The sequence below is a fragment of the Cuculus canorus genome, chromosome 1 (genome assembly GCF_017976375.1).
Source record: "Cuculus canorus isolate bCucCan1 chromosome 1, bCucCan1.pri, whole genome shotgun sequence".
Lineage (NCBI taxonomy): Eukaryota > Metazoa > Chordata > Aves > Cuculiformes > Cuculidae > Cuculus > Cuculus canorus.
Window position 1 is genome coordinate 149,486,702 of NC_071401.1, and position 26,732 is coordinate 149,513,433.

At 41.9% G+C, this 26,732-nt stretch overlaps 1 protein-coding gene and 1 long non-coding RNA gene across 2 annotated transcripts in view; one reads left to right on the forward strand and one right to left on the reverse strand.

Annotated features, from left to right (window-relative positions):
- The window catches only part of AKR1D1 (aldo-keto reductase family 1 member D1), a 34,123-nt gene extending 27,583 nt beyond the window's left edge, over positions 1 to 6,540 (forward strand). The window contains exons 6-9 of the mRNA XM_009560527.2: positions 1,363 to 1,472; positions 1,951 to 2,116; positions 2,646 to 2,728; positions 6,375 to 6,540. Coding sequence (XP_009558822.2) covers positions 1,363 to 1,472; positions 1,951 to 2,116; positions 2,646 to 2,728; positions 6,375 to 6,417 — 402 coding nt within the window. The 3' untranslated portion in view covers positions 6,418 to 6,540. The remainder of the gene's footprint in view (positions 1 to 1,362; positions 1,473 to 1,950; positions 2,117 to 2,645; positions 2,729 to 6,374) is intronic.
- The window catches only part of LOC128849896 (uncharacterized), a 98,144-nt gene that overhangs the window by 60,945 nt on the left and 10,467 nt on the right, over positions 1 to 26,732 (reverse strand). The window lies entirely within an intron of this gene.

The window sequence follows — 26,732 nt, forward strand, 5'->3', positions numbered from 1 at the left end:
ACCAAATCAAAACGACCCTGGGTGTTGATGATATTGAGTCACTCTAAGCTTCCCAAGTTTAAAAAGCCACTAGCCGTAACTCCTAAATTTCATTTACTTGCTCTCTTGTTGCTTTCCTAAAAGACATCAGTAGGAGTTAGAGAAAAACCTAAATTAAAGAAGAGATCCCATTAAGTGACTGACTTGAGCTGAACGAGTCCATGAAGATGATAAGCATGTCCGAGTTAAATTACAGTAGCAGGGCTCAGAGAAGGTGGTAAGTGCCAGTGACCCGTCTGAATGCCCAATACTTTAACCCTGGCATTTGGCAGCTCACTGTATTTCCTAGAAACCATTGGGAAGCTATTCTGTCTCTTCTGGCACAAATGGATATCCGCATTAGCAGTATCAGAGAAGAGGCCAAAGACCAACTGGGACCAATTCTCACCCTCAGAATGTGGCCTGGAGGGCTGGGATTGACATGGGGCAGGGCAGGGAGGCTGGCCATAGCCTTCATTTCAGTCTTTGGCCTGAAGGGAAAGGCAGTGTCTGTCAGGAGGAAATTTCAGTACTCTTCACTGGTATTAATATGCCCAGTGGGTGCAAAATGCAATTGCTGTTTCTGGTGTGTCCCTAAGATTGCCACTGAGCTTTGCTTCTGCTTCCTGGGCTTGAGCAAAACTGGGCAAAAGATTAAGCTCAGCTTAGGGCAGCTAGCCAGCAAGAATGGAATTGCCAGCTAGATTCAGACTGTCTGCAGACAGTGGTTGCTCTGTCACCTTGTAGACATCCCTTTCCCAGAGACTGAGAATGCAGCCGGAAAATCCCTAGCTGTAACGAAATGTTGCACAGTACTTGCAATGTGGGAGGGTAAATCTTGTGACAAGGTCATAATCGTCATGGAGATGTCTTTTCTTTTACATATATATCCCCCTTGTGTCCTATCTGGGACAGCTTATGCCAACACTTCCCCTAAAACAAATATAGAATTAGTCATCCTGAAAGCAAAATGCAGAGAAACAAATATCTGACTCACACAAGATGGGTTGCCTTCTCAGCCTACTTCTCTTGTAAGCGTTCCTCACCTCCATCCCCCCACTTATAGCCACCTTTCCACTGGCCAATAAAAATTCCATGTAGTCAACTTATAATCACAGATGTTGATCTGCTGTCCACTAAAAAAGAAAAAAAAAAATCAATCACCCAGCAATATACAATTTAAACAGTAACCGTACATTGAGGTTTTTTTATTCCTTAACTTACATGCATCCTATCCTGAAAGCATCATCTGGTCTATAGGTCTCACAAATATTGTGACACCATCTTTTTCAGTGTCTGATCTGATCATGTTGATTAATCACTCTTTCTGTGTTATTCTTGTAGGTTGAATGCCATCCCTATTTCACCCAGCCCAAACTCTTAGAATTTTGCAGACAAAACGACATTGTTATTGTTGGGTACAGCCCACTGGGAACCTCAAGGGATGAAACATGGTAAGTGCCCATGTTATATTCTAATAGGATGACAATATCCAGGAAAAGAATTATAGCTCTCTACTGCTGGGTCTCTGCAAAATGCCTTTGTCCCTGTTTTTTGGAGAGTTTTAAACTCCAGTGTCTAACTATTAGTATTGTGAATGTAAACTCACAAATGTCCCTCTGCATGCTGTCATCAATAAACCACCAGATATCTGTATAGGAGATCACCTTAGGTTTCCTCCAACAGAAAGCAAGAGTCTGTAACTGGGAATGTTGAGGCTTAGCTGAGGAAGCAGAAACTAAGTTAGTGTTAGGACTTCACATAGGAAGTTGCCTTTGACAGCCTGTTGACCTAAATTAAAAAGCATTTCTCCCATCTTTCACACTACTTGTCAAAAAGGTGCAGTGTCCACAAACAAGTAGATGCTTCTATGTTTTGACATTAAACATAAGGAAGGTATTTAGATTTTCTTTTTTTCCAATTTTATTCCAGGGTAAATGTCTCCTCCCCTCCTTTACTGAAGGATCCTGTGCTGAATGCCATTGGCAAAAAGTATAACAAGACAGCTGCACAGATTGCTTTGCGTTTCAACATCCAGCGAGGGGTGGTGGTCATCCCAAAAAGCTTCCATCCACAACGCATCAGAGAGAATTTCCAGGTAAATTTGTACTCCAGTGGTGCATGGATGAATCCACTTGCATTGGCCTAGCCCCTATAGAAGCTGCTTTTCCCATTTTTTCAGCAGACATAAGGCTTAACCAATATCAAACTTTGCCATGTTTGATGCTTTTTGTCTCATCACTTAATGGTATCATGATATGACAATAAAAGAGCAAAGTAAAGAGGAAGTGTTGGTGTCTTTTAACTCTCTGGAGTAGCTGAAGTTCCAGCTAGTGGCATATCTCAGAGCACCAGCTGCTGCAGTGATGAGCACAAGCTCCCTGCTTTCCTTGCCAATGTATTGTTTTCAAAGCTCATGGCCCAGTACTTGCCAGGCTGCCTTTCTCTTCTTGCAAATGAGTGTAAGTGTGCCTTGACTTATTCATGTCATCAAGACTTTCTTATAGAATGGATTTGTGGGAGAGATGGGGAAGAGGAGGGGAGATTGTACTTTTGAAATCTGGAATGTATGAATACTGATTATGACAAGAAATGCTAACTGATTCCTTAATATCTCCTTCCATTAGATCTTTGACTTCTCCCTCACTGAGAAAGAGATGAAAGAAATTGAAGCCCTGAACAAAAACGTTCGTTATGTGGAACTGTTAATGTAAGTCTAGGAGGAATCCTAGGTCCCCAAAGAATTTTCCTGCTTTTTCAAAGGATTTTAGAAAAAAAATCACTTTCAATATTAGTTTTTGTATTAGCAACCTTATTTTAAGGCTTAAATGTGGGATGTCTTTAATGCAGCCTGAATATGCTCCTGGATCTGCTACAAAACTTAGTGTGTGATATCTACTTCCAGCTCAGTTGTCAAAAGCCTACCTAGTAGAAGGTGACTGTATCTGGCTATCCCATCTCTGCTCCATCTCCCCACATTCTGCTATGTGTTCTGATGACACTCTCAGCCATTCTCGAGGTGTAGTATTGCCTTTTCTAACAGTGTGGCCATCAGAGCTGAAATTCAAATAGGAGCACTTTCTTGCCTTTCCCCTCCTTCACACCTTCACTGCCAGCGTTTAGGAGGCTATATAGCTGCTTGACTACAACTTCTTATGGATTGTAAACCCAATGTTTCCAGAGGCAACTTGTCCTAAATCACTATGCGGAAGGCTAAGAATGAAGAGCACTGCTACATGAAACCGCAGGGCTAATTTCGGGAGAGCTCTGCTCCTTCTTACTTAATGCTTTGGTCAGAATATCAAAATTTGCCTACCCAACTGCCTCATAAAAACCAATATATCTTAGTGACCAGAAGTGGTCATAAACTTTGATTTGGCCTTTCCTTGGATGCTATCTTCTTTAGCAATCTCCTTTTTTTGCTGTCATGTTGAGTTGTACCTTATGTGGAAAGCAGAAAACCACGCAGCTAGACCACTTCCTGATTATGTCTTCTGAGAACTAACAGAGTTTGATGTCTTGCTGCTTGTGATCTAACGCGATCACCCAATGTAGTTTTGCTTCACCTGCAGGCTGCACTACCCCAGAAGGCTCAGACTGACCCAACATCTGCTCTTCCAGAGAATGAGACTATTGGTATTTCCTTCAGCTCAAGAGCATCTACAGTTTATGGCCGAACTTTATGCTTTTCCCCTTTCAGGGCATTCAGTGTGTAGTCAAAGCTAGAGATTAATTTCCATGCATTTCTCTTGATACCTTGGATTATCTGTGTCTTGCTAAATGGTAATTCAGTGCTCAAGCACTAAAAATTAAAAAAAGCAGGGCAGCAGCGTCAATAGCACTATAAAAGGTTGATCATTGCTCAAAAGATTGGGGGAATGTGGCAAAGGAACAAATAAACACCATGCTGCATCAACATGATATGAAATATTAACTATGTTAAAAGCATCAGAATAGATTCATATTTAAGCTTGGCCATGCTCAGGAGTTTTAGTTTCTTAAAATTTAAAATAGCCTTCTGTCAATTAACAGCACTTAATTCCAAAAAGTTTCTCAGAAATGGCCGAGTAGATTCTTGTGTGTGTTTTGGCATTTCAAATTTTTTTGGTTTTTTCATAGGTAAATTGAGCTATAAATTCATTTAAACTTTCAATGGGAATATATATGAAACATGACCCCGGTGCAAATGCAAGAGCCTTTTCCAGAAGCAAAGTTAAAGGGTGCAAATGTCCACAGCAGAGTAACTTTCTAAGCCACCAATCCAAACCTAATAAACAAAAGGCTTTGCTTTATTAGCCTAAATTTGGTCACAGGAGGCCACTGAGGACAAGGAAAGCAGAATGCATAGGACAGATATTGACAGCTCTGTTTTTCACAGGAGTGCCGTGTTTGAGGAAAATGCTTAAATACAGTCTGTCCTCAAATGTGATAAATGCCTTCTTAAAAAAGTGACATTGCCATGTAGAGAGTAGCTTAAGATATATCTGCCTACTATGTGTTCTCACACTGAAGTGTCTGATATTGGCATTACACCAAATGAGTTACCAGCCTAAAGAGATTTCTTATTTCATCCAGCAATATATAATTGAAAAAGTTAAACCATCATACAGAAAAACTTCTGGTTAGTCAGCTTATGTGAAACCTTCAACTGCAGTGACGCAAATGCCAGAAGGAATGCAAAAATCCTGTTTTCCTCTGGCTCTTCTTGTTATCAGCTACCCTGGGTACTGTGTGCAAATCTGTTGTTCGTACGGTGTTAGGAAGGCCATATGAACAGAATATCATTCTGTATCAGTGTAATCGGCAAGTTAAGCATCTGAGCAGAAAATGGAAGTTTTCTAAAATCTAGTACTTCAGAAAATCTCAGTCTGAAATGGTTTCTTCTCCCACTGGAGAAATCTAGAAGTATTGTGCTGGGCAAGTTTTACGTTAATCTATCTGCTTGATTTATCTTGGTCTCACAGTCTCTTGTATGGATATTCTTCCTTACCAGTTATTCCTAGCTACATTGGCTCCTCTGAGTGAATCATTTGCACTCAAAGGACACAGTATGTGAGATCTGGTTAGCAAGTGTGCTCCATAGATAGAATGTAGGGATTATGACACTGGCAACTCAGACATTGTCAAATTATACTTAAACTGAACAAGCCAAAGTATCGTGGCTTGTTTTTTTGAACCAACTCAATCTGTTAATGTGTAAACACTTTGGCTTGGCTGAATATTGGAATGGAATGTTTTGACACAACCAATTCAAAATGTTTGATGCCTTCCAGTTAATTAACTTCAATATTGTGTAATGTATCCTTCCCCAACTGGAACAATTTGCAGCTGGGATAAATGCCAGTATTTGCTGTGCTCTGCTCTAAGGCAAGGCAGCCAGCTGTCGTAGTGCACCTGAGAATGCTCTTCAGAAATTCTTTATTTTGCTAAACGAAAGTGTTTGCCAAGCCAGGGCTTGTGGTTTAGCATCAACTTCTCAAGCAAACAAACAAGAAAACCCACAACAAAACCCAACCACGTCTCTCTTAAGACTGCCAGTAATGGGCAAACACGGTGTTGCTTTTTCACCTGCAGCTTACGCTGGGAATTTTCTTCTTGTCTCTTATAATAATCATGGATTGTGCATCTGAGTAGGCAACTTTCAAAATGAAGGCTGAAGTGTCTTTGCCTTTGGTATTATGCAGCCATGAACATCCCTTTCTCCCCTGAACTGGGTCATCCCAAAGTTTCTTTGTAAATTTTCTGCCACTGGTGCTATTAACCTGGCAGAGCACTTACATCTAGGCTGAGCTAGAGGACAGCCAGACCTAGTCTAGATATGGCACCCACTTAGAGGAAAGCACCATACCAGACCCAGACCTGTTCACGCCAGCTTTAAGTGCATAATCCACAGTAGTACACTGGTATCTCTACCTCTCCTTCAAATATAGCCTTTATTTCTGATGGTTTCTAGAAATCTGAACAAGGAAGTTTTCCCCTTCCACAATGCATACACAGTGTAGCCATCCCCCTTCTCTACAAGACTTCTACTAACCAGAGTTAAATTCACTGAGTTGAATAACGAGAATAGCTGACATCCAAACTCTTGCGTTTTTTTTCCCACCTGTCCTTAAGGTATAACCTGTAGGCTCAAAAAATGGTCCTTCAGTGTCCTCTCCTTAAATGCACAGGTTTACTTCCATCTCTGCAGGGACGATTATTCAGAGTGTCAGCTTCTAAATAAGTGGAAGAGCCTTCCATGAAAGCCACTTATGTATTACAAGGAAGAGGTTTGTTAGGCACAAGATAACTGCATCAGTGATGTGATATCCTGCTTCACCACAGAAGATCACTTATTCAATCTGACCTTTCCACAGGTGGCGTGACCATCCAGAGTATCCCTTCAATGATGAATACTGAAAACAAGGTGTATCCGGGCAGGTTCCTCATCTGGTGCCATTAGGATTTGGTAAAGGAGACCCACAGTTTGGTGCTTTGACTGCATGGGAGACTGTTCAAATCAGCATTAAAAACATGACATTTACTTCCTCTTGTTTTGTCAGTCTCTTATTGGTACTGAAGAGCAAATCTGTTTAACCTGTTGAATCTCTGGGTTTGGATTAGGAGGCTTTAACTCTGAGCATTGAAGCTTCAAAACTGACAGCTGATAAAACTGAAGATTGCTCTTGTAAACACGCTCACTAGTTCAAGCCAAATATTTTTCACTCAATGGCACATTCTTTGCTGAATTTGAAATTCTGGTTCAGTACACATGAAACAGTATCAGTTTGTTTCACAGCTCGAGTGAGAGAATGTTAGAAGTGGGGAACTAACTGGATTTGAGACACATATACATGTGTCTATACACATATATATATATATACACATGTATCTATAGATGTAGGTATATTCACTGCTTCATGCAGTGAAGCCTGTTTCACCCTGACCAGAGTATTCTTCAGGTACAGGAGGAGGCTCCGAGAAGGTTCCGGGGTGACCTTCCAGTACCTGAGGGGGTCTACAAGAAAGCTGGGGAGAGACTTTTTACAAAGGTTTGTAGTGATAGGATGAAGGGGAATGACTATAAATTTGAGAGGGGAAGATTTAGATGAGGCATTAGGAGGAAATTCTTCACCATGAGGGTGGTAAGGCACTGGCACATGTTGCCTGGGGAAGTTGTGGATGCCCCATCCCTGGAGGTGTTCAAGGCCAGGTTGGATGGGGCCTTGGGCAGCCTGATCCAGTGGGAGCTGTCCCTGCCTATCATAGGGGGATTGGAATTAGATGATCTTCAAGTTCCCTTCCAACACAAACCATTCTGTGATTCTATGATACATATATGAGCTGCATTCCACAAATACACCCCAGCTGGCTCCACATGCACCTAGTGGAGCCCTAAACCATTATAAGCAGATTGATATCCACTCCCCCTCCTCAGCAAAACACAGGACTGTGTATGACTCTGTTGCACCTATATTTGAGCTGCTATATGAGGATGGCGTTACAGAAAACTGCAAATGCAACCTGGAGCCATCCTGGAGCCATCCTAGAGCTAGCAGTAGTGAGAGCCTCTCCTCATGATGTTAAAACCCCTTAAACTTCTTTCCTGCTCCACAAACTGATATTCACTCAAGAAAATTTCTGTTAAATTCAAAATTCTTATAGTCTTTTGTATAAACTCGTGACCAAGACAATACTGAATTAGGAAGCTAAGTTTTAAAGGAGGAGAAAGTTTTATTTTGTGAAATACTGCTTTCTACTGTGCTTTGAGACTGCAGAACACTGGCAAATCCAAGAAAGGGTAGGAATTGGGCAAAAGCATCCAGGCTGAAACAAGTTTTCTCAACAAGTTTTGCAGCCTATAGGTGCATCAGCCTACACATGCAGAAGGCTACTTTCCCCCCCTCTTATTCCCAAGCACTCCCGTTTCCGGCCACAGAACGGATTCATTAGAGAGGGTGCACTAGAGAGGTATTGCAGAAGAAACTAAGCCATACACAGAAAGAGTACTTAATGTACTAACACATGGTGCATATTGCCACTGGAAAATGGGTCATACATAATCTTCGGTCTATAGCATCTGTTTTTATTTATTACCATTGCTATTTATTATCCCTGGAGTGACTGGGACAGAAAATATGCTGAGGCATACTGTTCAGGGAGACACTTCTGTTGGTTTAGGGTGTTTTCCTCAGGGCTGAGGCAAAGAGGTACAGGGGTGACCATTTCACAGGAGGGGCAGGCAAGGCTCCTGAATGGCTCTAGTGCCAACACATCCCTGGATGAGCTCAGTGGGCACTGCTAGAGAAGTCAGGTTACTTTGTCAAGGATGCCCTTCACATAGCATTTATAAGTCCATTTATAAAGTTATGTCAACAGAGGAGCATTCTGCTTGCTGGAGGTTACCCGAGAGCAATTCCCATTTTATTCTTTTACCCACTTAGACCAGACGAGGAGATAAATAAGGTGTGAGAGGCATAGCTGAGGAGGAAGGCAACACATTAGAAATCTATAGGGGTAGATCTAAGGACAATCCAGAGGTCAGGTGGACTTCTGTGCCCAAGGGTGGTCAGAATCACTATCACAGCCCTGCTTTGCCCCTTTGCAAACAGCTGAGAACCTGGCCAAAAAATCTGAACAAAATCCAAGTTTAAATTCAAGTGCCAGAGGGGGGTACAGTTACCACCATGTCCGATGTGTTATTGCAGTTGCTTCGTAAGTAAAAGCCTTAAATAGAGCTGTCGGGGCTCAACTGCTTAACAGTAGCACTGTACGAATTTTTGCACTGTAACTTGAACAGGTGCAAGTCTCTGCCCATGGCTAAAGTTCAGGCCAGGTTTTGGCAAAGCTCTTGTTTTCTACACTGCAAATGTCACCTAATGCTCAGCTGAAATGCTCACACCAGCCCCTTCACAGCTATCTACTCCTTCAAGACATCCACCCCCTAGAGGTCAGGCAGCACCTGAAGTCCTAATAAATCAGGTGACCTTGTACATGTGAGGTATGCTGAAGTCTCTCTAACAGGAAATACCCTGTAATGAAGTCATCAGTCTGTACTGAGTTAACAGGCAGCACAGATTGTGACAGTTCCTCCAGCCCAAGTCATGCCAGCAAAACCATCTCTGCCCCCTGCTCCCCACCTCTGAACTTAATAGAATCCTCCTCCTCCTTTGCATTGCCTTACTTGAATCTGATGAAAAAAAGATTCAGCCTCTTCCCAGGGGCAAATCCTCCCATACTAATTTCCATTGGTTATGAAACAGCTACTGCTGTCTAGCTTAAGTTTTTCCTTCGCTTTGCTCAGTTTCAAATCATTGCTCCCCATTGTTCTCCATCTTGCCCTACAAGGAAAAAGAGGAGGGAAAGTAAACATGCCTGCAGATGGGGGCTTGGAAAACACATTCTACCAGCAACTGCACAAAGAGACAGAAAATATCTAAACATCAGCCCTATGATCTGCTCACATCTAGCAAGATTTGGAGGCTTATTGAACTCACTGCCTTATGCAAAACATATCACTTGGAAAGCCTCACATACGGCCCTGCTCCAACTGGAAGGGTCAGGCACGGGCAGAGGGGGCTCCAGTACCTCCTGTTCTGATAGCAATTGCACAGGACAAGAATAGACCCAAATGTGTACTGGGAAAGCTTACTCACTTTTACCATAAGTAACCCGAGTAGTTTGTGACTCTTTCTGTAGCTGCAAAGTGAAATGAAATCCAGACCAAAGAAGTTCGCTTTAAGTATGCACAACTCACTTTATGGCAAAGAGAAGAACAAGTGATGTGGTGTTTCAGATTATTTTTGCAGCCCAAGAGCTGCTCCGGTCTGGCCGGCAGAAAACCAGATGATATGCTCACATCCACAGCAGCAAAGCAGTTGCCACAGCTGTTCATTAGAGCAAGGGCTTACATGTCTGTCGGAGGAGGAGGCATTCCCTGTTGTTACACAGCTCAGGGCAGAGCACAAGGCTTTGTAGCTGCAGCAGCAGGGCCCTTCCCTGGGCATGTGCACATTCACATTTATAGGTGAAGCAAGAAGAAAGCACTGTCAAGCAGTTATTATGCAACATGCTGATTTCATCCCCCCTTGCACTACATGCTTAGCTGAATTTGTTCCCCAGAGACACAGAGCTTTATCTTCCACAAGACTGAATATCTGGAATAGGACTCTTGTTTCATAAGGGACATGCATCCCATTTTCCCTGATGCTGTGCAGGTGCCCACAAGAAGAATAGGGAAAATAGTTATGAGGCAAAGTGGGATGGGCCCTGTATACATTTTACAGCCTTACATTAAAGAATCCCCTTTGTATTCATAGCGCACATTTTTGTACCACAAAGCTATCAAGAGGTTTTACAAGGCTGTATAAGGTGTCCTGTGGAGGAAAGGGCAAGGGGCCATACCAAGCCATCAGCCACAATTAGGACATGGTTTTGTGTAGGCAGAACTGGACACAGGGAAAGGGAAGGCAGTACCTCCAATGGTTTTCATCCTTTGCCTGCCTTTAAGGCCAAGGTGCCACAGATCTAGGTGCTCTGCAGTGAAAATGAGATCTTTTCTCTCCTGGCCAAGATATAATGACAACTGAGGACAGAAAGTGAGTTTTGCACCATGCAGGAGAGAATCAGAGGCCACAAGAGACAAAGCCTTTGGTTACATACAGCAGAATCCTCACCCGATGAGGCGTCCTCGCTGTGTTCCTTTCCTTGGATCCAACAAGCCCTGAAAGCTGCTCACCTCCAGACTGGTAGGGAATTTGATCATTAACATACCCTTAGGATGTGCAAAGGAATTCAACAGCTGCTGTTTTCCTTAACCAACTAATATCTCATCAGAACCAGAGTCAGAATTGATTCTTCAGTTTAGTGTGTGAATCATTTCAGTGTGGAAGCAAAGCCAGTGTTATAGGGACTCTTAGAGGAAAATAAATCATATGCCTGGGGTGTGCTAGACATCGCTCAGATCTCTGCAAGTACAGAGGACAAACTCAGATCCCTCATGTAAGGTAAATTAGATTTGTAGATTTAAGATGAGATACCACCTTCCCCACCGTGAGTAGCAGTGAAGTCCCCTTGTTAGTGTCCACCAAACTGAAGCACTTTGAAATAAATTCGTTTGGTACTTGCAAGACAATTCCCTTGTTTTCTAAGGGGGAGGGAGGGAGGGAGAGAGCTGCTATTTCCAGACATACTTTGCTCAGCTTTAACAGGACACAATTCACACATCTATAGGAAAACACTGAGGTGGAGAAGAAAGTCTGTAAGAGAATGACATGTTAGAGTGAGATTCAACATGCTTGTTTCACTTGTGACCTAGACTACAAATACATTTGCCTTTGGGGGTGGGGTAATCAGCACGCAGATGGGTACTAGTGCAATTTTTATACTAATTGATTCTCAGTAGTGCCATATTTCAGTTCTTCCCAACATCCTACTACCCTGGAGCAAAACTCTAGCTTGTAATAAAGGACTTTGAGAGTGCAAACCCCAGAAAAGTTAATTTTGATTTTTCAGTGCCAGACAGAATCCTTGGGGAACCTTAACTCAACATGCATGAGCAATACTCACAACAGGACAACACATTGCAAATAAAATGCAAAGCAGAACCAAATGGAAAAAGAGGAGGGAAAGAAGGAACTGGAAAGAAAGACAATGCATATGTGTGTAAACACATGCACGTGGAGGGGCACTGCTCGATGAAGCTGCTCAGTTTTTGCTCTGTAGACTGCGAAGCTACCTGGATGGAGTCCTCAGATCTGTTCAAGGTCATTAAACATAGAGAAGGTAAAATCCTGCACTAGAACAAATGTGCATTCAATTGCAAGTTAAATGAGAACTCATGATGACCTAGAACATGTCTCGGAGCAACCTCATGTATCACGAGGAAAAGGCCATGCAAGCATAGAGTGCTGAGGAGACTGGATAGGATCCTGCTAACATATCAGCACATAAAAATCAGGAGTGACTCTGATAACTGAAGCAGACACCACCATACATGCACAAAAGAGAGACTGCATTTCCTCAGAGCACGGAAACCCACTCACCCTAAATTTCCTGTTCACTCAACTGACTTGACCAGTGTTCTCCCAGGACAGGGCAGACTTTGGGAAAAGCCCATAAAGACCATTTTGTCTTCGTAGTCTCTTAGGAAAAATGCTTTGCTCCTTGTGCATCTATGTCTCAGCTTCCACCTACAGGGCAACACTCGCAGCTCTTCATGTGTGAAATAGGGAGGTTTCCCAGAAAGGTGACTGCACCAGCCTCCATATTCAGTTTTGATATCCCCAGGCAGTCCAGAGTAGCCCAAATCAGCTGTGTGGCAGCATACTTTGCACAATTCCTCCCTGCTTTTCCACAGCGGTGGGACTGCAGTCCTGCATTGCTTTTCTATAGGATGAAGAGATTGCCTTCACATTTCACTTATTACATTGATCTGTACTTGAAGAACTTCAGAGAGGGATCTCCAACCTTCAGAAAGGTTCTTCTAAATCAGAAGTCCACACCAAGAAGCCAGTGCTACCTCTCTGGTCCCCAGTGAGGTACTGCCATCCCAACGTAGAGCAGAAGAAACAATAAACCAGGAAGATAAGAGTCGGTAAAAAAGTCTGCACAATTTTGGATTTCTAGTCCTTTTTTTCTAGGCATGGAGTTTAGAGCACACCAGAAATCATGAATTCCCTTGGCAATCTAAACCTCTTCAGTCCTGAGACTACCAAGTTAATCGGCTTATGCCCCTGTGTTCTCAGAATTGGTCTGTTGGGTGTGCAAGAACTTGAGGCAATAAAAGTGCTCTCAGAGAGCATGGTTTGAGGGAGAGAGGCATTATAGCTCCCTTTGCTCAGCAGTTAGAGCACCAAGAAGTGATGCAGCAGGTCAGGTTCCAACCTCCATAGGAGTTTAAACCTCCATGTCTCTCTTTATCCAATTACCAAACTACACAGTCTTCTGAAAGGTATCTGGCTCCATCCACCACTTGAACTTCTGAACTTTGCACGAGAAATTTATCAGGCTAAAAGGGGGAAGGACTGGGTAGCTGAGGAACAGAATGCATTTTATTGGGAAGGAGGGCACTCACTCAGATCACTGCTGACTGGAAAAAATCTCCTACAGAACAAGGATCAAAACTTTCTCCTCTTATACTACGGTTTATTCCTCTGCTATGCCAGTTGCTTTCTCTGCTGCTTCTTTTAGACATGACACCAGCTATAATATCAGAGAGCATTCTCTGTGTTGGAAGGGATGATGTTGTCCAGAGAGGTTGCTCTCAGGTTTCCTAGAGAGGTTGTGGATGCCCCATCCCCGGAAGGTGTTCAAGGCCAGGTTAGATGAGGCTTTGAGCAACCTGATTTAGTGGCGGGTGTCCCTGTCCATGGCAGGGGTGTGGAACTACATGATCTTTAAGGACCCTTCCAACCCAAACCATTCTCTGATTCTACTAAATACACCTTCCATCACATTATGTGTAAACGTAAATTTCGCTGCGTTTCTAAGGTTTATTACTACAGTGAGAGCAAACCTTATAGCATCACTTGACCAAACACTTAAAACAGCAGACTGCACAGAGTTACTGCAGATCCAACTGAATTAAGACATTAATTTGCACCTCCTACTCACCTAATTGTTCCAGCACTTCACAAACATTACTGATTGACCTTGTGTGCTTATCTTTACCTCCTCCAAACCTTATTCCTTTGATGCTTTTTGCAGCTAAGCATATCCATCCAGGTTCTCTGCTCTCTCCCAAGTTCCATTTTTCCACATACTCAAACAACTAATTCAATCAAACCTGACTGCCATGTGAAGGTCCCCATCGCATGTTGCAAAGATGACTTCAACACTTGTCCCCATTCTTCTGGTTTCCTCTCATCCACTGAGGAAAGAGGTCTTGACATGGCCCACTTCCAAGGAAAGGCCACTCACCTAACCTTTTATCCCAGATCTAGTAAAACGGAGCATTTAAAAGGGCATTGGTTGTGAAGTATGTTTTTCATGTAGCATTAATGATGGAAATGTGGATACCCTGTAGCCCATGAGAATTACCATCCAAAACTAATTAAGAGAGAGAAAGCACAAGGAAACAACATTGTATGCCTTTCACTAATTTTGACCTGGTGAAGGATTGTGAAACTTGGGTGGAAGAATGGCCTGATATGCCCCACAGAATTACTGCCTCCGGAACAGTGAAGACTAGAAAAAGGTAAAAGTGGTGGGGGAGAAATGAAGGAAGCTGGCTGGTGGGTTATGGAGACTGGCCTGTTCGAATGGTATGGAATGAAGCAATATTATCCTGTTGCAAAGTATATAATAAGGGAGATGCATTAAACCTCTACATTCACAGCCTGTATCACAGTACAGGAATGAGGAAATACTCAAAGAAATCAAAGGGCATAAGATTGGTCAAGACATGTTTTTAGCTCTTCAGGACAACTCTATGGAATTCATGGCAACAGCAATTAACAGGTGTGCTGGGGTTTGAACCTAATGGCTTGTATAACGGTCAGTTATAATGGCCTCGTACCTCTGTGTCAGATACTGCCTAGCTAGCTAGATGGGAACATGATGGGAAGAATAGAACTTTTCCACCTCACCCAGCATGCTGCGCATGGAATTGTATGTCTGAGGACTCAAAAGGGGTTTGTCTAGTGCCAGGGTCACTCACTGCTAGGGGCTTAATGCTTTCAAGTGGCATTCAAGAACAGCACCTTTTTTTAAAACAGTAACACCAGTGCTCTAAGAGCGAAGTCAGATAACAGTGGTATTTGGAGCTTTTCAGCCAGGAGTCTGAGTGTATTTATGATTGCAGGCTCACAGGGGTACGCACACTCAAGGGTCGCTCTGCAGGGTCGTGCCGCACGTTTCCACGGGGAGGTGTTGGAATGAGGCATGTCAGCTTCCATAGGCACCCAGAGCACCTCATCTGCTACAGCCATACATACAGCACTGCACTGGCATTAAGGAATCACAGGCTGAGTGGAGCCTGACAGCCTAAACCAAACACTTGAGCCACAGGCAAAGCCTCCCAGGGAATATCACTTGGATTTAATAAATACAACAAAATACTTAAGTCCTTTGCAGTATCTTAGCACTAGATTGGTAATAGCCTCATTTAAACTGTTAGCCTGCAGTAAGTTGTTTCACATCCACTTTGCTTTGCAGCTTGTAACTTTCTCTTCACAGACACGTTTCTCATAAAAAGCCCTGAAGAAAAATAAAGAAGCATTTTTTTCCCTTTACACTCACCCAGTCCTTTTTTAGTTCCCCAGAAATCACTGCAGCATCCCACCTCGTAGACCCATCCTCTGATCAGGCAGGAGGCAGATTCATGCTCCAGTAGGAGCTCCGTGGCTGAAACTACTAGAGCAGACTTATTTCACCTGACACTTTCTTACTGTTACTTTCCACACCCTTGCCCCTGCAAGTACAATGTCTCGCCCAAGGGAAGGAAAAGGTGGAGTAAAATCTGAGGAGTCACCACCTCGGCAGCTTAAACTGGAACTAGGAAAACAGGCTACCCTGACCCTCAAATGTGAGAGATCTGGGTAAGCTATGGTGAATTCACATGCTGCTAATTTAAGAAGTCAGAAGTGCAGCTAATCTCAGCTACCCCACTCTGAGAAGGGGAAGCGGTAAGGAAAAAAGCCCCCTAAGTAAGTCTCTGTGCTATAGTTTTGGTGCTAAGGCTGTGAGGTAGACCACTGAATTTGGGAAAATAACAGTCTATGCATGGCTTTTAACTTACCTTTTTTTCCCTCTACATATGAAATTTATCTCTATGGTTTTCATCACTCTGCAGATCAGCCTTAGGTATTCAGCTAGGGTGTTTACAGCAGAATAAATAAATGAATCATGCTCTCTGCAGGAATTGCTGTGAAATAACTCCCTCCCGCTTGACTTTCCTGTAATTCCCAGGTCGGGGATGACCAAAGCCTACAGCAGCCGCAACGAGCATGCCTTGGTCATTGACTGTCTCACTGGGCAGCAATACAGGGAAGCAATCTGTGCACAGCTCTGCTGCTGCCTGTATATGTGGGCGGCTCATGCTTGTGGGCTGCATCAGCCCTGCTGCTTGGTTGGGGACCTGGATGTGCCCCTGTAGCACCAGGAGACAGTGGGTGAACCCATGCCTGTAAGGGTAGCACAGTATAGGCACACCTCATGCACATTCCCTGCTTTTGGGGCTCACATGTCTTTACTTGCAATTTCCTTAAATCTTGAAAACTCAAGCAAGCAAGTTGCAAGGAAGGCAAAAAGAGAGGCTTGAGATAAATAACAATTTGGAGTGTTAATAAATTTAACAATTCAAATTCCTCCTAGGTGTGGATCCAGGAGGCTTGAATCCATGCTCTGCACTGGGCCTTTCAGATATGGTCTGGGGAGTCAGTGTGAGAGAGCAGTAGGTAGAAGGAGATCTGTTACAATCTGGTTTGATTTGAAGGGTGAGGGCCTTGGATGGTGCAGTGTAAACCAGTGCAGTTCCAACTTTTGGCCCCACAATGTTTGTGACTCTAAGGTTGCGTGTAGGGCTCTGGTGGGCAGCAGGACCCTACAGAGTCTGCAAGGGGTACGAGCAGCAGACGACAGTTCCAAGAGGTGTGAGCCTTAGCCTCCTTCCAGAGGGAATCAAACACTAATGTTTTGGTTGTAAGAAGGCTCCCATTTCCAGTTTATCATCTCTCTCCTGCAGAAAAACACCAAGGTTCTCCTTCGTAAAATCCAGAGGATAAATATCTGACCTTCCAGAAGCAACAAAAGGAATTTCCACCGCTTTTTAACCAACTCAGTTCTCCAGTTAATAAGCAGGGCATTAAGTAAGTCCATAGAAGACCTTGGGTTTCATCCCTTTTTTGACCCTAAAATATTTTCTTTCCTGGATATTTTTGTGGGACATGTCCTAGCACAAGATTTCAGGACATCTGCTGAACCTGGATTCCCATAGGTCTTTCATGTTATGGAATGAGTTTAAACAAATCACAACAATCTCTGCTGGAGAACCCTGGCAGCTTTCCGAGCAATGAAGTTCACTGCTTCAGTGTTGGGAGGGTTAAAGTTTACTTGTCTTTAACTGCCTACTGTTTATAGCAGGAAACCCAAAGAACACTCCCAGGATCCTGGCTTTTGCCTATTTGTAACTACTATGTTGCATAAAGATGGGACTTTCTACCCATCTGGGGAACACCACACTTTGGTCTAATTTCCTGAAAAGTGTGTTCCAGATGTAATTAGTCCCTGTTCCAAGCTGCCCCTTGTGCATAGCTCATGACAGAGGGCTATGCAAAAGAGATTTTTGTGGAAAGTGACCTATTTATTTTCCTTTCACTGATTTTTTTCTTTTTCTATGCCTTAAGTGATCATCATTAAAGATTGTATTTTGCATGAATGCAACGTTCGGTGTGAACCTTCTGTGAATAAATTAGTTAAGATCAGTTCTCTGAACAAGCTCTGAAGTGAGCCAGTTCTCAGGACTTGCTCACAATTAGTTATTTTCTGCATAGTCATGGAATAAAAATACTTGTCCATGAGTATTTTAATAAAACTTTCCTCTTCCACACAGGTGTAGATGTTGTTGTTATGTTGTTACAGCTGCACAGAGGAGTTATTTCCTTCCAATAGAAAACTGCTTCTCTGGAAATATTTCAGCTTTGTTAATACAGGTATTATAAAGTCAGAAATATTTATTTTGTAATGTATATACTTACACTTAGACTTACCATCTTGTTTATCACTTTATTTATCCACATTTCTCTGACTTTGTGTTGTCTTTTAATATAAGGGAGCATTACATTAGCACAGCATATAGAGCAGTGCATTTATGTGGCTCCTTGACACTTAGTACTATGTCCTTTCCCCATCAAGCAGAGTTCTGGAGTTTTGATTAATACTTAGTTACTCATTCCAGCAAGTTAGAAAAAAAAAAAAGCATAACTGAAAGTCCATGAACCCTTATGTGTAACAAACATGCCTAAGAGCCTAAAGTAAGCAGTCATCTGTCTGTTCAAGTGACCAAATGGAACAAAAGACAGCTAGCCACAACACATCCAGTCTTATTTACTACCTCCTCTTCCTGTTCCTAGCTATATACACAAATGGAACTCTAACTTCACCAGAGTAATTCATTTTACCAGCATCATGACATGCCAGCAAGGCTCTCAGGGTAGTAGCCAGTGTTAGTGCCCTGCGTGTACTAACCCCTAATGCCACATGGAAGCCTGCATCCTCTTGAAGCTGTTTCTGTGTCATTGTTACTCATAGATGCCCTTGGATTGATCTTATGCCTGTTTGCAAGCAGAAACTCCTGGACCAGGCATGACAGAGTTTCCACCTTTATAAGAACTGGTAATCAAAGCAAGCTTTTGGAGAATCTGTGTGTGGATAGTGGTTTAAGTTTCAACATGAGTGGGACAGATGAGCTCCTCGCAAAGGGTAAGGTGACCCCCAGACTACTTTGAGGTGGTTAGAAAGATGAGATGTGAAGTCATGATTAAGCTAAACTCTTTGAAAGCCATAGTTTCAGGAGATGCCCAGGGCCTCTGTAATTTCTGAAGGTTTCTTATGCCTGTGGAGGAGATCTTAGATAGGTGATGTTCCAGCTGCTATTTTTTCCCTCCAATTGGAGACTGAAAGTGCTTTATACAACAGTCAGGGACTGTTCTGTTTCAGAGGAAATGGTTGAAAATTGTTTCAGAAGTGATTTCTGTAGATAAATTACGTTAAGAGAAGAAGAAACAGGTAACAAATGTTTTATGATCTACAGAAAAATATGGAGAAGAACCTAGATGGGACTACGGAAGGCCTTCCAGTTCCAGGATGAAGCAACTGTACCATTTTGTCAGATATTCTCACTTTCATGAACTGAACCCCAGAAAGAGTAAAGACTGGAGCAACATGGGCAAACACAGAAGTGCCCATATTTCTGCCAAGCTTCCCCAACCTCCACAGTCATGACCGCAGATAAATATTGACATGAGCTCCATATTATGCTGTGGTCCTGCTCACACAGTTTAACGGCCCAAGATTGATGTGGGACCAAAGCAGCAATGTTCATTGCTCGTTACAGAGGGGGAGACAGTGGGGAGGGTAAGAAAACAGAAAGACATCCTTTTTCAGTGACAATCTCTGACTGCTTTTTCCTTGATGTATTAACCAAGAAGCTCCTGCTCTGATAAACATTTCCGCTTGTTTTTAAATTGTCATTATTTACTTGAACCACATAGATGTGGATGGGAGGTGAGCTTTCAGTGCTGACTTGTAGCTGGCATAGCAACAAAACATACACACTCACATGTCTACACAGTGGGTGGAGGACATAACACTGACTACTGCTGAGTTGCCTCATCTCTCCTATTCTAGCACCTTGATTTTCACCACAGCAAGCTTTACTCTGTGTAAATATGGAAATTTTCCATGTTGGAGAGCTGCTTCTCTGTGGTTATTGTTGTTTTTTTAACAACATTAATATCCAAGGAACATTGTAACATTTATTCCATGAGGAAAACTATGCCTTGTAGCAGAACATCAAATCTGGCAGAGCAGCAGTTTTCATGGCAAGGTCACATCTTTTGCTAATCCCAGGAAAACCTGCCCAATTTGGTCAGTTTATAAGTCTTTGCAAAATTACACTTCATAACTGTGCTGTTGAAATGCCTTTAGACTTCTTGGCAGCTGAGTTCCCCTATGGTTTCCCTGTGTTGCTCAGGCATCTGAACAGCCAGTCCTTGGGACTGCAGCTCATGCAGTCTTCACTACCCTCACTTCTGGCCTTTCACTGCTAATTTTTTGAGAAATCACTTTTGTACTCTCAACAATTTATTTAATCTTCTGATTTTTGCGTGTATGTAGTAATCGAGTATAGGCAGGCTATCTCACAGCAACACTCTGAACTGATTTAAAATTATTAGAAGACCTTGGCAGTAAATGCTAGAGGAGTATGAAGTGTTTATACCATGCCTATTTGCTTGTAATGCACCTTTGCCAGGGCCATAATTCAATTTATGCATATGGATCAACTTTTTAATACCTTCCAGGAATAATTATTGTCATCATTTTATTTTTAGGGGTGTGTATTCAAATAAAACATGTTGCAATTGGATTGAAAAGGTTGAATCTTGCTTTGAAAAGTTTATTTAAAGTTAATGGTGTTTGGCACTTTCAGAATAACAGTAATTTTAAAAGTTGTGAGGTAGCAATCGTACAAAGAAAAATATTAACACATATATTCTTCCATATTCTTACCAAATCTGGCCTAAAGAAGTGTGGTTTCATTTAATAGCATTCAATGATAAATATATATGTTTATAAGCATATGTTTTTATAAGAAAACATAAAGTCCCCAGCTCTGTATGTCTGAATTATTTTTTGTGATCTTGCTTAAGACTGTTGGAAATTTGTAATTATAGCTTCTTGACTTCATTTAGAAGCACATTCTGGTACAGCTGCAAGAGGTTGTTGGACCTGTGTGCTAAAATGCACACACTAGCAGCCAAGTAAACAAGTATGAGCAATACACTGCTATCCCATACCATTTCTCCTGTTGCAAGAAATGCTGTCTCATGCTTTTCTCAGTATTTTAACTACCGAATGTCAAAAAGTTAACTAACCAGCCCTTAATAAATCCAAAAAATAAATCCAAAAAATTCTCCTTTCTTGATGGTCAAGGATTGCTGCCACAATCAATAAATTCATTTTCTGTGGTAAAATATGCCAGCACAGCTATGAAACATAGAAACATATTACTAGTTGTTTTCTATAGATGTGTTTGCCTTTTTATTCTTTAACTGTTGGCTGAAAAATCATCCTTTCAGTTGGCCATGAAATGAGTATTCATTTTCACCAGCAACACACTGTCTGAGATTGCAGACACCCCCCCAAAACCCCTAAGCCCAGATATACTGACAGGAAGAAAATTGCACAACAGTCATCCTTTAAGCCAGTGAAACTCCTGCAGCTTCTGCTTATGTCCACACACCTGACTATTCCAAGGTAAGCGCAAGTCTGGGGTAAGCTTTTGAGCAAATCAAGACTTGACCGTGTCCACTACCAAGTTCACAGAAGATACTGCTGGAAAACGCTATGGCTGCCGTATTACACCTTCTGTCTCATCTGCTGCCTTTGCAGCCTGTGGAGACTCATCTCCCTAGACTTTGAGGATTGGGGTTTTTCTGCAGTGTCCAAACCCCAGCAGTGCTGACATTGGGTGAATGCACCCCACTCTTCCCACCCTCCATCATGATCCCCAATGCCTCAGCTCATGCACATCAGTAAAGAAAGTGCCAATGTCCAACTTTACATTCATACCACACACAAAAGCAGGAGTACAGAGAGACCAATGGCATGATTTGGCAAAATAGCATCCAACATGTTGCACTGCAAGCAATTATATAATTTTGCTGTAGGTTCATACAGGGATTCTCCCTTAGACTGTGAGGTTTCAACCAAAACCATCTCTGACTGCACATGCCTCTTGGATCTTGTGCAGCCGAGACTTTGCCTTCCCAAAGGATTGTGGAGGTGCTACCACAGCTTACTGATAATTTGTCACAACTACACATCTATTTTTCCACCACTGCGAATGACTATATAAGACTTCAGATGACAGTTGATATGTTGCTTCACATAAGCAGTCTTCTAAGAGTTATTCACAGTTTAAATCACACAATGACAACAGATTAAAGAGCTCACTGTTCTTCCTATCTAGTTACGCCAGTTCATAATGTTCCTCATGTCAGCCTTAATGTGACTGAGTGTTTCACTTGGTACTTTCGGTGAGGGAGACACCTTTTGATCAGAAGTCTCCTATAACATCCCTGAGTGCAATAAATGAGAACAATTGAATTAATTTGATTTTTCACTAATTAGCACTCAGTAATAGAACATGTTATTCTGATCCCAGCTCAGCAATCAACAAAAAAGTTTTATTCCAATGGAGTTTGAATTTCTCTAGGTCAGGTGGACTGATTTTCAAGCTGCTCTTCAAGACCGCAAGCTGAAACTGTGGATATTTTTTTCCAGAAAAGAAGGGAATCAGAATAACTTTTCCAATTACTGCAAGAACAGCTACTATTAAAGATTTTGCTTTGGAGTGGGAAATAACTTGTGGTTTGGTATAGCAGACATTTTCTGTGGCACACAGTCAGCACCACGTCCTCTTCTAAGAAAACGGCTGATTTTAGTCCTTGGTGTTCACGGGGCAGCAACAAACCCTGGAGGAAGAGTGGCTGTGGGCGCCCACTGGTTCCCCCACTGCTTCAGCACACCTCTAAAAATGAATGCTGTTTTCAGAGAACAGCAACAGGCTTGTTTCACAACAGCTTTTGCTATATTTTACTTACATTTCTTTCTCTCACTCCCTTCAAGGAAGAAAACATATGAATTGAGACTTTGTTCAGAGTGGCAGTCTACATGGTTTAACCCTCACTGCCCCAGAGACACACACCATCACAGCCTTCCTGACACAATGCCTGTCGGGGACAGGGTGCACTTTGTCACCCACATAGTCATGAAAAACATGGAATCCTTCCTACATATGGTAACGAATGTCTTTGTTGTTTTCCAGTCTCAAACCCATACTTTACCAGCCCTAAATGTTAAAGTTGAGGTGCTTGTGTCCTGCTTGGGACTGGAAATTATTCAATACAGTATACATTACTGGTGGTTTGCTCACGCCTTACTGCTTCGGGCATTATAACAGTGCTGGCTGCTGAGGAACAACTGCTGTTATTTTGAGCAGCGATGCTGTCACACATAGTAACATAAGAGAAAGTTTCAGATATACAAACTTCAACTCTTCTACCTGAGATATTTAGATCTCTGATTTTTGTCCAAACTGATACTGCTTATGTGTTTTCTTGGGAAGACTGAACCAACCAAATATTGATATATACTGAATCACTTATTTACCACCTTAAATGTTGCTAAACGCCAACAGAATGACAGAGCATACAAGCATCTTCATCCATTTAATACCCAGTCACTGCATGCCGCTGTTAATGGATGTCAGCCAGCCCAGGTTTGTACAGCATAGTCTAGTGCCATCTTAAATGATTATTTGTACAACTTTAAGAGAAAAAAACTCACTAGAAATAAGAAATTCATGCTTAAGAAAATGCACTGATGAACCACAGAGAGAAAGAAACCAGATAACTATGAAACACTAACATTAGAAACTTTGCAGTAGACGGTTTTCAATAGATATTGCCAAGAAGATATATTAGACAGTGGTTTGTCCATTGGATACTGATGCTGTTATTTTTAAAAATGATTGAAACATTTCATAGAAAATGAATCTAATTTAGAATTACAAAAATAAACTAATAAAAATACAAAAATATAAAATACAAGAAATAAAATGATAAAAATACAATTTTTAAAGTTCCATACTTCTATTCTGTGGATTTTGGTCTTTTTTTATTTTACTTCAAATAAGATGGAAGCTACAATACACCTGTTCAGGTTTTCACATTGTGTCAAGAAACAAAGCAATCAAATGCCAAACCCTATTCTTCAAACATTACATGGAGATTTTTAACCCAAATGCACCTCATTGTTTATGTTCTCTACTTGAGCTACTGATAATACCAAGCCTAACACTGTCTGAGGTTAGACGTTAACAAGGTTATCTGCAACACCAGTTGGAGCCAGCAGGCTCTGCTGTTGCCGGGATCAACGATGGAGTGGGTGACAGCCCTTCGGAGGATTTATGTGGGTTCAAGTTTGAAGCTGAGCCATAGTAACAGGACGCATTGCAGAAAAATGAGTGTGTATAAAAAGAGTAAAATGAAAAATGCAGCTGTTGACAGCCAGACACAAAAACAATTTGTTTAAAAATAAAACAACTGAAGAAAATATACTAGGAACTTCAGTGCTTTAACAGAAGCAGACTCGAAATGTTATAAAGTGGTAATTACAGTGAACTGCCTGAACCCATAGAGATGTTGTGCAAGACGGATCAGTTTGGAAATGTACTGCTTGTGATGAAATATTTGCTTGTTCTGAGCCATAAGAATACAGAACATTGAGTTTTCTGTTCTGAGGGTATAAGAATGTTTGGTGGTCCTTGCCGGCCAGAGGGCATCCTATGCTCCATCAGGCTCCACCTTCTTGATAACATTTCCTTTCCTTCTGTATTGGAGTACAGAACCTGGGAAGCTGAACTAATGATCCAAACCAAATAGGTCTCCCACAGTGGTAGATTTCAAGCTATTTTGTTGTGCTGCCAAAGACCAAGACAACGACAACGTTGACACCGAATGCGTGGCATGCATTTGATTTCTAAGAGGAAGAGTAGCAGGTGTCTGCATACATGCCTGTATGCACTGGACTCTGACATTGGAAGAGCTGAATCTCCAACTTTCTTTTTTACTTATTTTTTTTTCTTTTTGCATAAGAGCTCTTTGGCAGTTTGCCTGATTTCAGAGCAGGGCTATTTTGCAATTTTTGTTGTCTAGTTAGTCTTATTATTCTTTTTCTGTAAGACACACTGCAGCCCAACTGTCCTTGGTGTACTCTCGTCTCCTGTTTCCGAGATGAAAACCCACGGCTGCAGAGAGTCTGGGGAGGCACTGGGAGACCTGCGCTGGACTTTAGGGTGTGATTTCTATCTCCTGATACATGTACCAGGGATATGGACCATACAACAATGTTTAGGAACAACCAGACCTCCTCAATTATTTCATTATCTCCCAAGTCCAAGGGGTTCCTGCCCTGCAGGCAGTGAGAATTCCACTAAGGTCCAGTAGAAATCACTTGGGGCGTATTTTCTGGAGGAGTATCTAGGTAGGGGCTAATCTACAACAGACCGTTGCCACTAGAGGTTTCCTTTAAATGTACCTAAAGCAAGGCAGAGGATTATTTGGTAGTGGCTCAGTCTTTTTTGTTTATTTTCCAGAATCAAATCTGGCCCAGAGATATTCTTTGATGAGCCTGTTGCATTCATTGTTCCTGGCAGGCAGGAAAATCAAGGGCTGTTTGCCACACTGCTTCACACCCTCATGGGTGGGCAGCCTTGGTTTCACCTGGACAACCTTGCTTGCACCACTGGGTTTTCTTCGGAAACCTGATGCTACCACCAGACGGATGAGAATGGCAGCAAACAGAATTCCTGCTTCACTGTGAAAGACAGCAATAGATTGTGCTCAGCCTCTGACCAAGAAAAATAGCTGATGTGGCTGTGCTGAGGGACCTGTTACATGGTTACAAATGCAAATTTCTTCTCCCACCATTCTTTGGGAAAGATGAAGGAGCAAAGGGAAGACCTCAGGTGGAAAACGCACCTTTGATGATCCCAAGCTGTAAGCAGAAAATTTTATTTCCAAAACCAGGCTGTGTCACAGTCCACTTACTCATGTTAGGATGTTCATTCATCCATTCTAAGTTTTTTTAAAAAGAAAGTTACCCTCTGTTTTGTGTCTTATCCTCTTATCCCAAGATTTACCCTAAGATTTTGTGTACTTTCAGGTTCATTGACACAGAAACGTAACACCCTAACACTGGGTTAAATAAATGCATTATTCACTAATGAAGCACAAATCAAAAAGCTCAAGTATCATTTGGATAAAAGACAAATTTGCTTTAACATGTATCCACATTCACACCATATGTGCGCATATCTATATACAAGTTTGTTTAAAGGTGTTCAAGAAGAGTGTCTACTGCTGGATACACAATTTTAGAATCAATCTAGTAAAAATAGTGTTTTTAATTATAATTATTAGAGAAATTAAAACCATGATGAGCGGGAAAGGAGAGGTAACAAAGTATCTGATTTTAGAGATAAGAGAGGAGCTGAAATAAAAGGAATGGCACCACGCTGAGGTGCTAAAAATCCAAAACATGCCCTTGGAAGATACAGTGGTAGTGCACTACAGGTTAGACTTTTTGAAACACAAAGATAATCTCTTGGGTTTGTTTTTAAAAGATATTGCACTAGCAGGTAATAAAGTACGTCTGGTACGGCAGGCCATCTACTATTAAGTTTTCAATACCCTTTGGAGATACTGACTATCTGATGGACCATTGTCATTATTGCTAAGCTGCTGAGACAAACAGTGAAGTGGCCAGAGAATCATTTCAATAGCACGCAGAAGAATTTACATCAGTAACATCACTTTTGGGAGCCTTGCTCGCATTAAGAAACACAAACGTAGCCATTAACTCAATAAACGCGTAGTAAACTGGGAATTCTTGTTAATTCATTCAATAAGGAGGCACTCAATAATTTTTTCACCAGGAGCGTTAGTAAATAAGAGCCATCTGAGTGTGACCTAAGCCATGCGACTTGTTCTCACCCAACTTAGCAAAATAAGAGCAAAGAATATATGTCCTTCTGAAAGGAATTGAGTCTTTGAAAATAGTATTTAAAAATAAAATTTAAGCTGCTCAGCTGGAGAGAGGACATTGTGTTGTTTCTGCATTTTGAGCACAGCCACCCACATCCGCTGCTATTACTAAGGCTCGGTTTGTAGCAGCAGTAGAAAACCAGATGGTAATCCCTACTCTCAATAAATGGGAATCTTTCTATGTGCTGTCACCTGCTCAACCAGCCTGTGCATTGTGCACTTAAGGCCCAGTGAAGGGGAATAGAAACAATTTTACTGACAGATGGAGTTGCTACTATTTGAGGATGGATATTTGTGTACGCTGTTTATTAAAGTCAGCATGTTTTCAAACACTTGGTTGCAAGGATGGGGACCCCACCCCCCTGAATGATCGATTTCTTCAGATGAAAGGTAATTTGTTCTGTT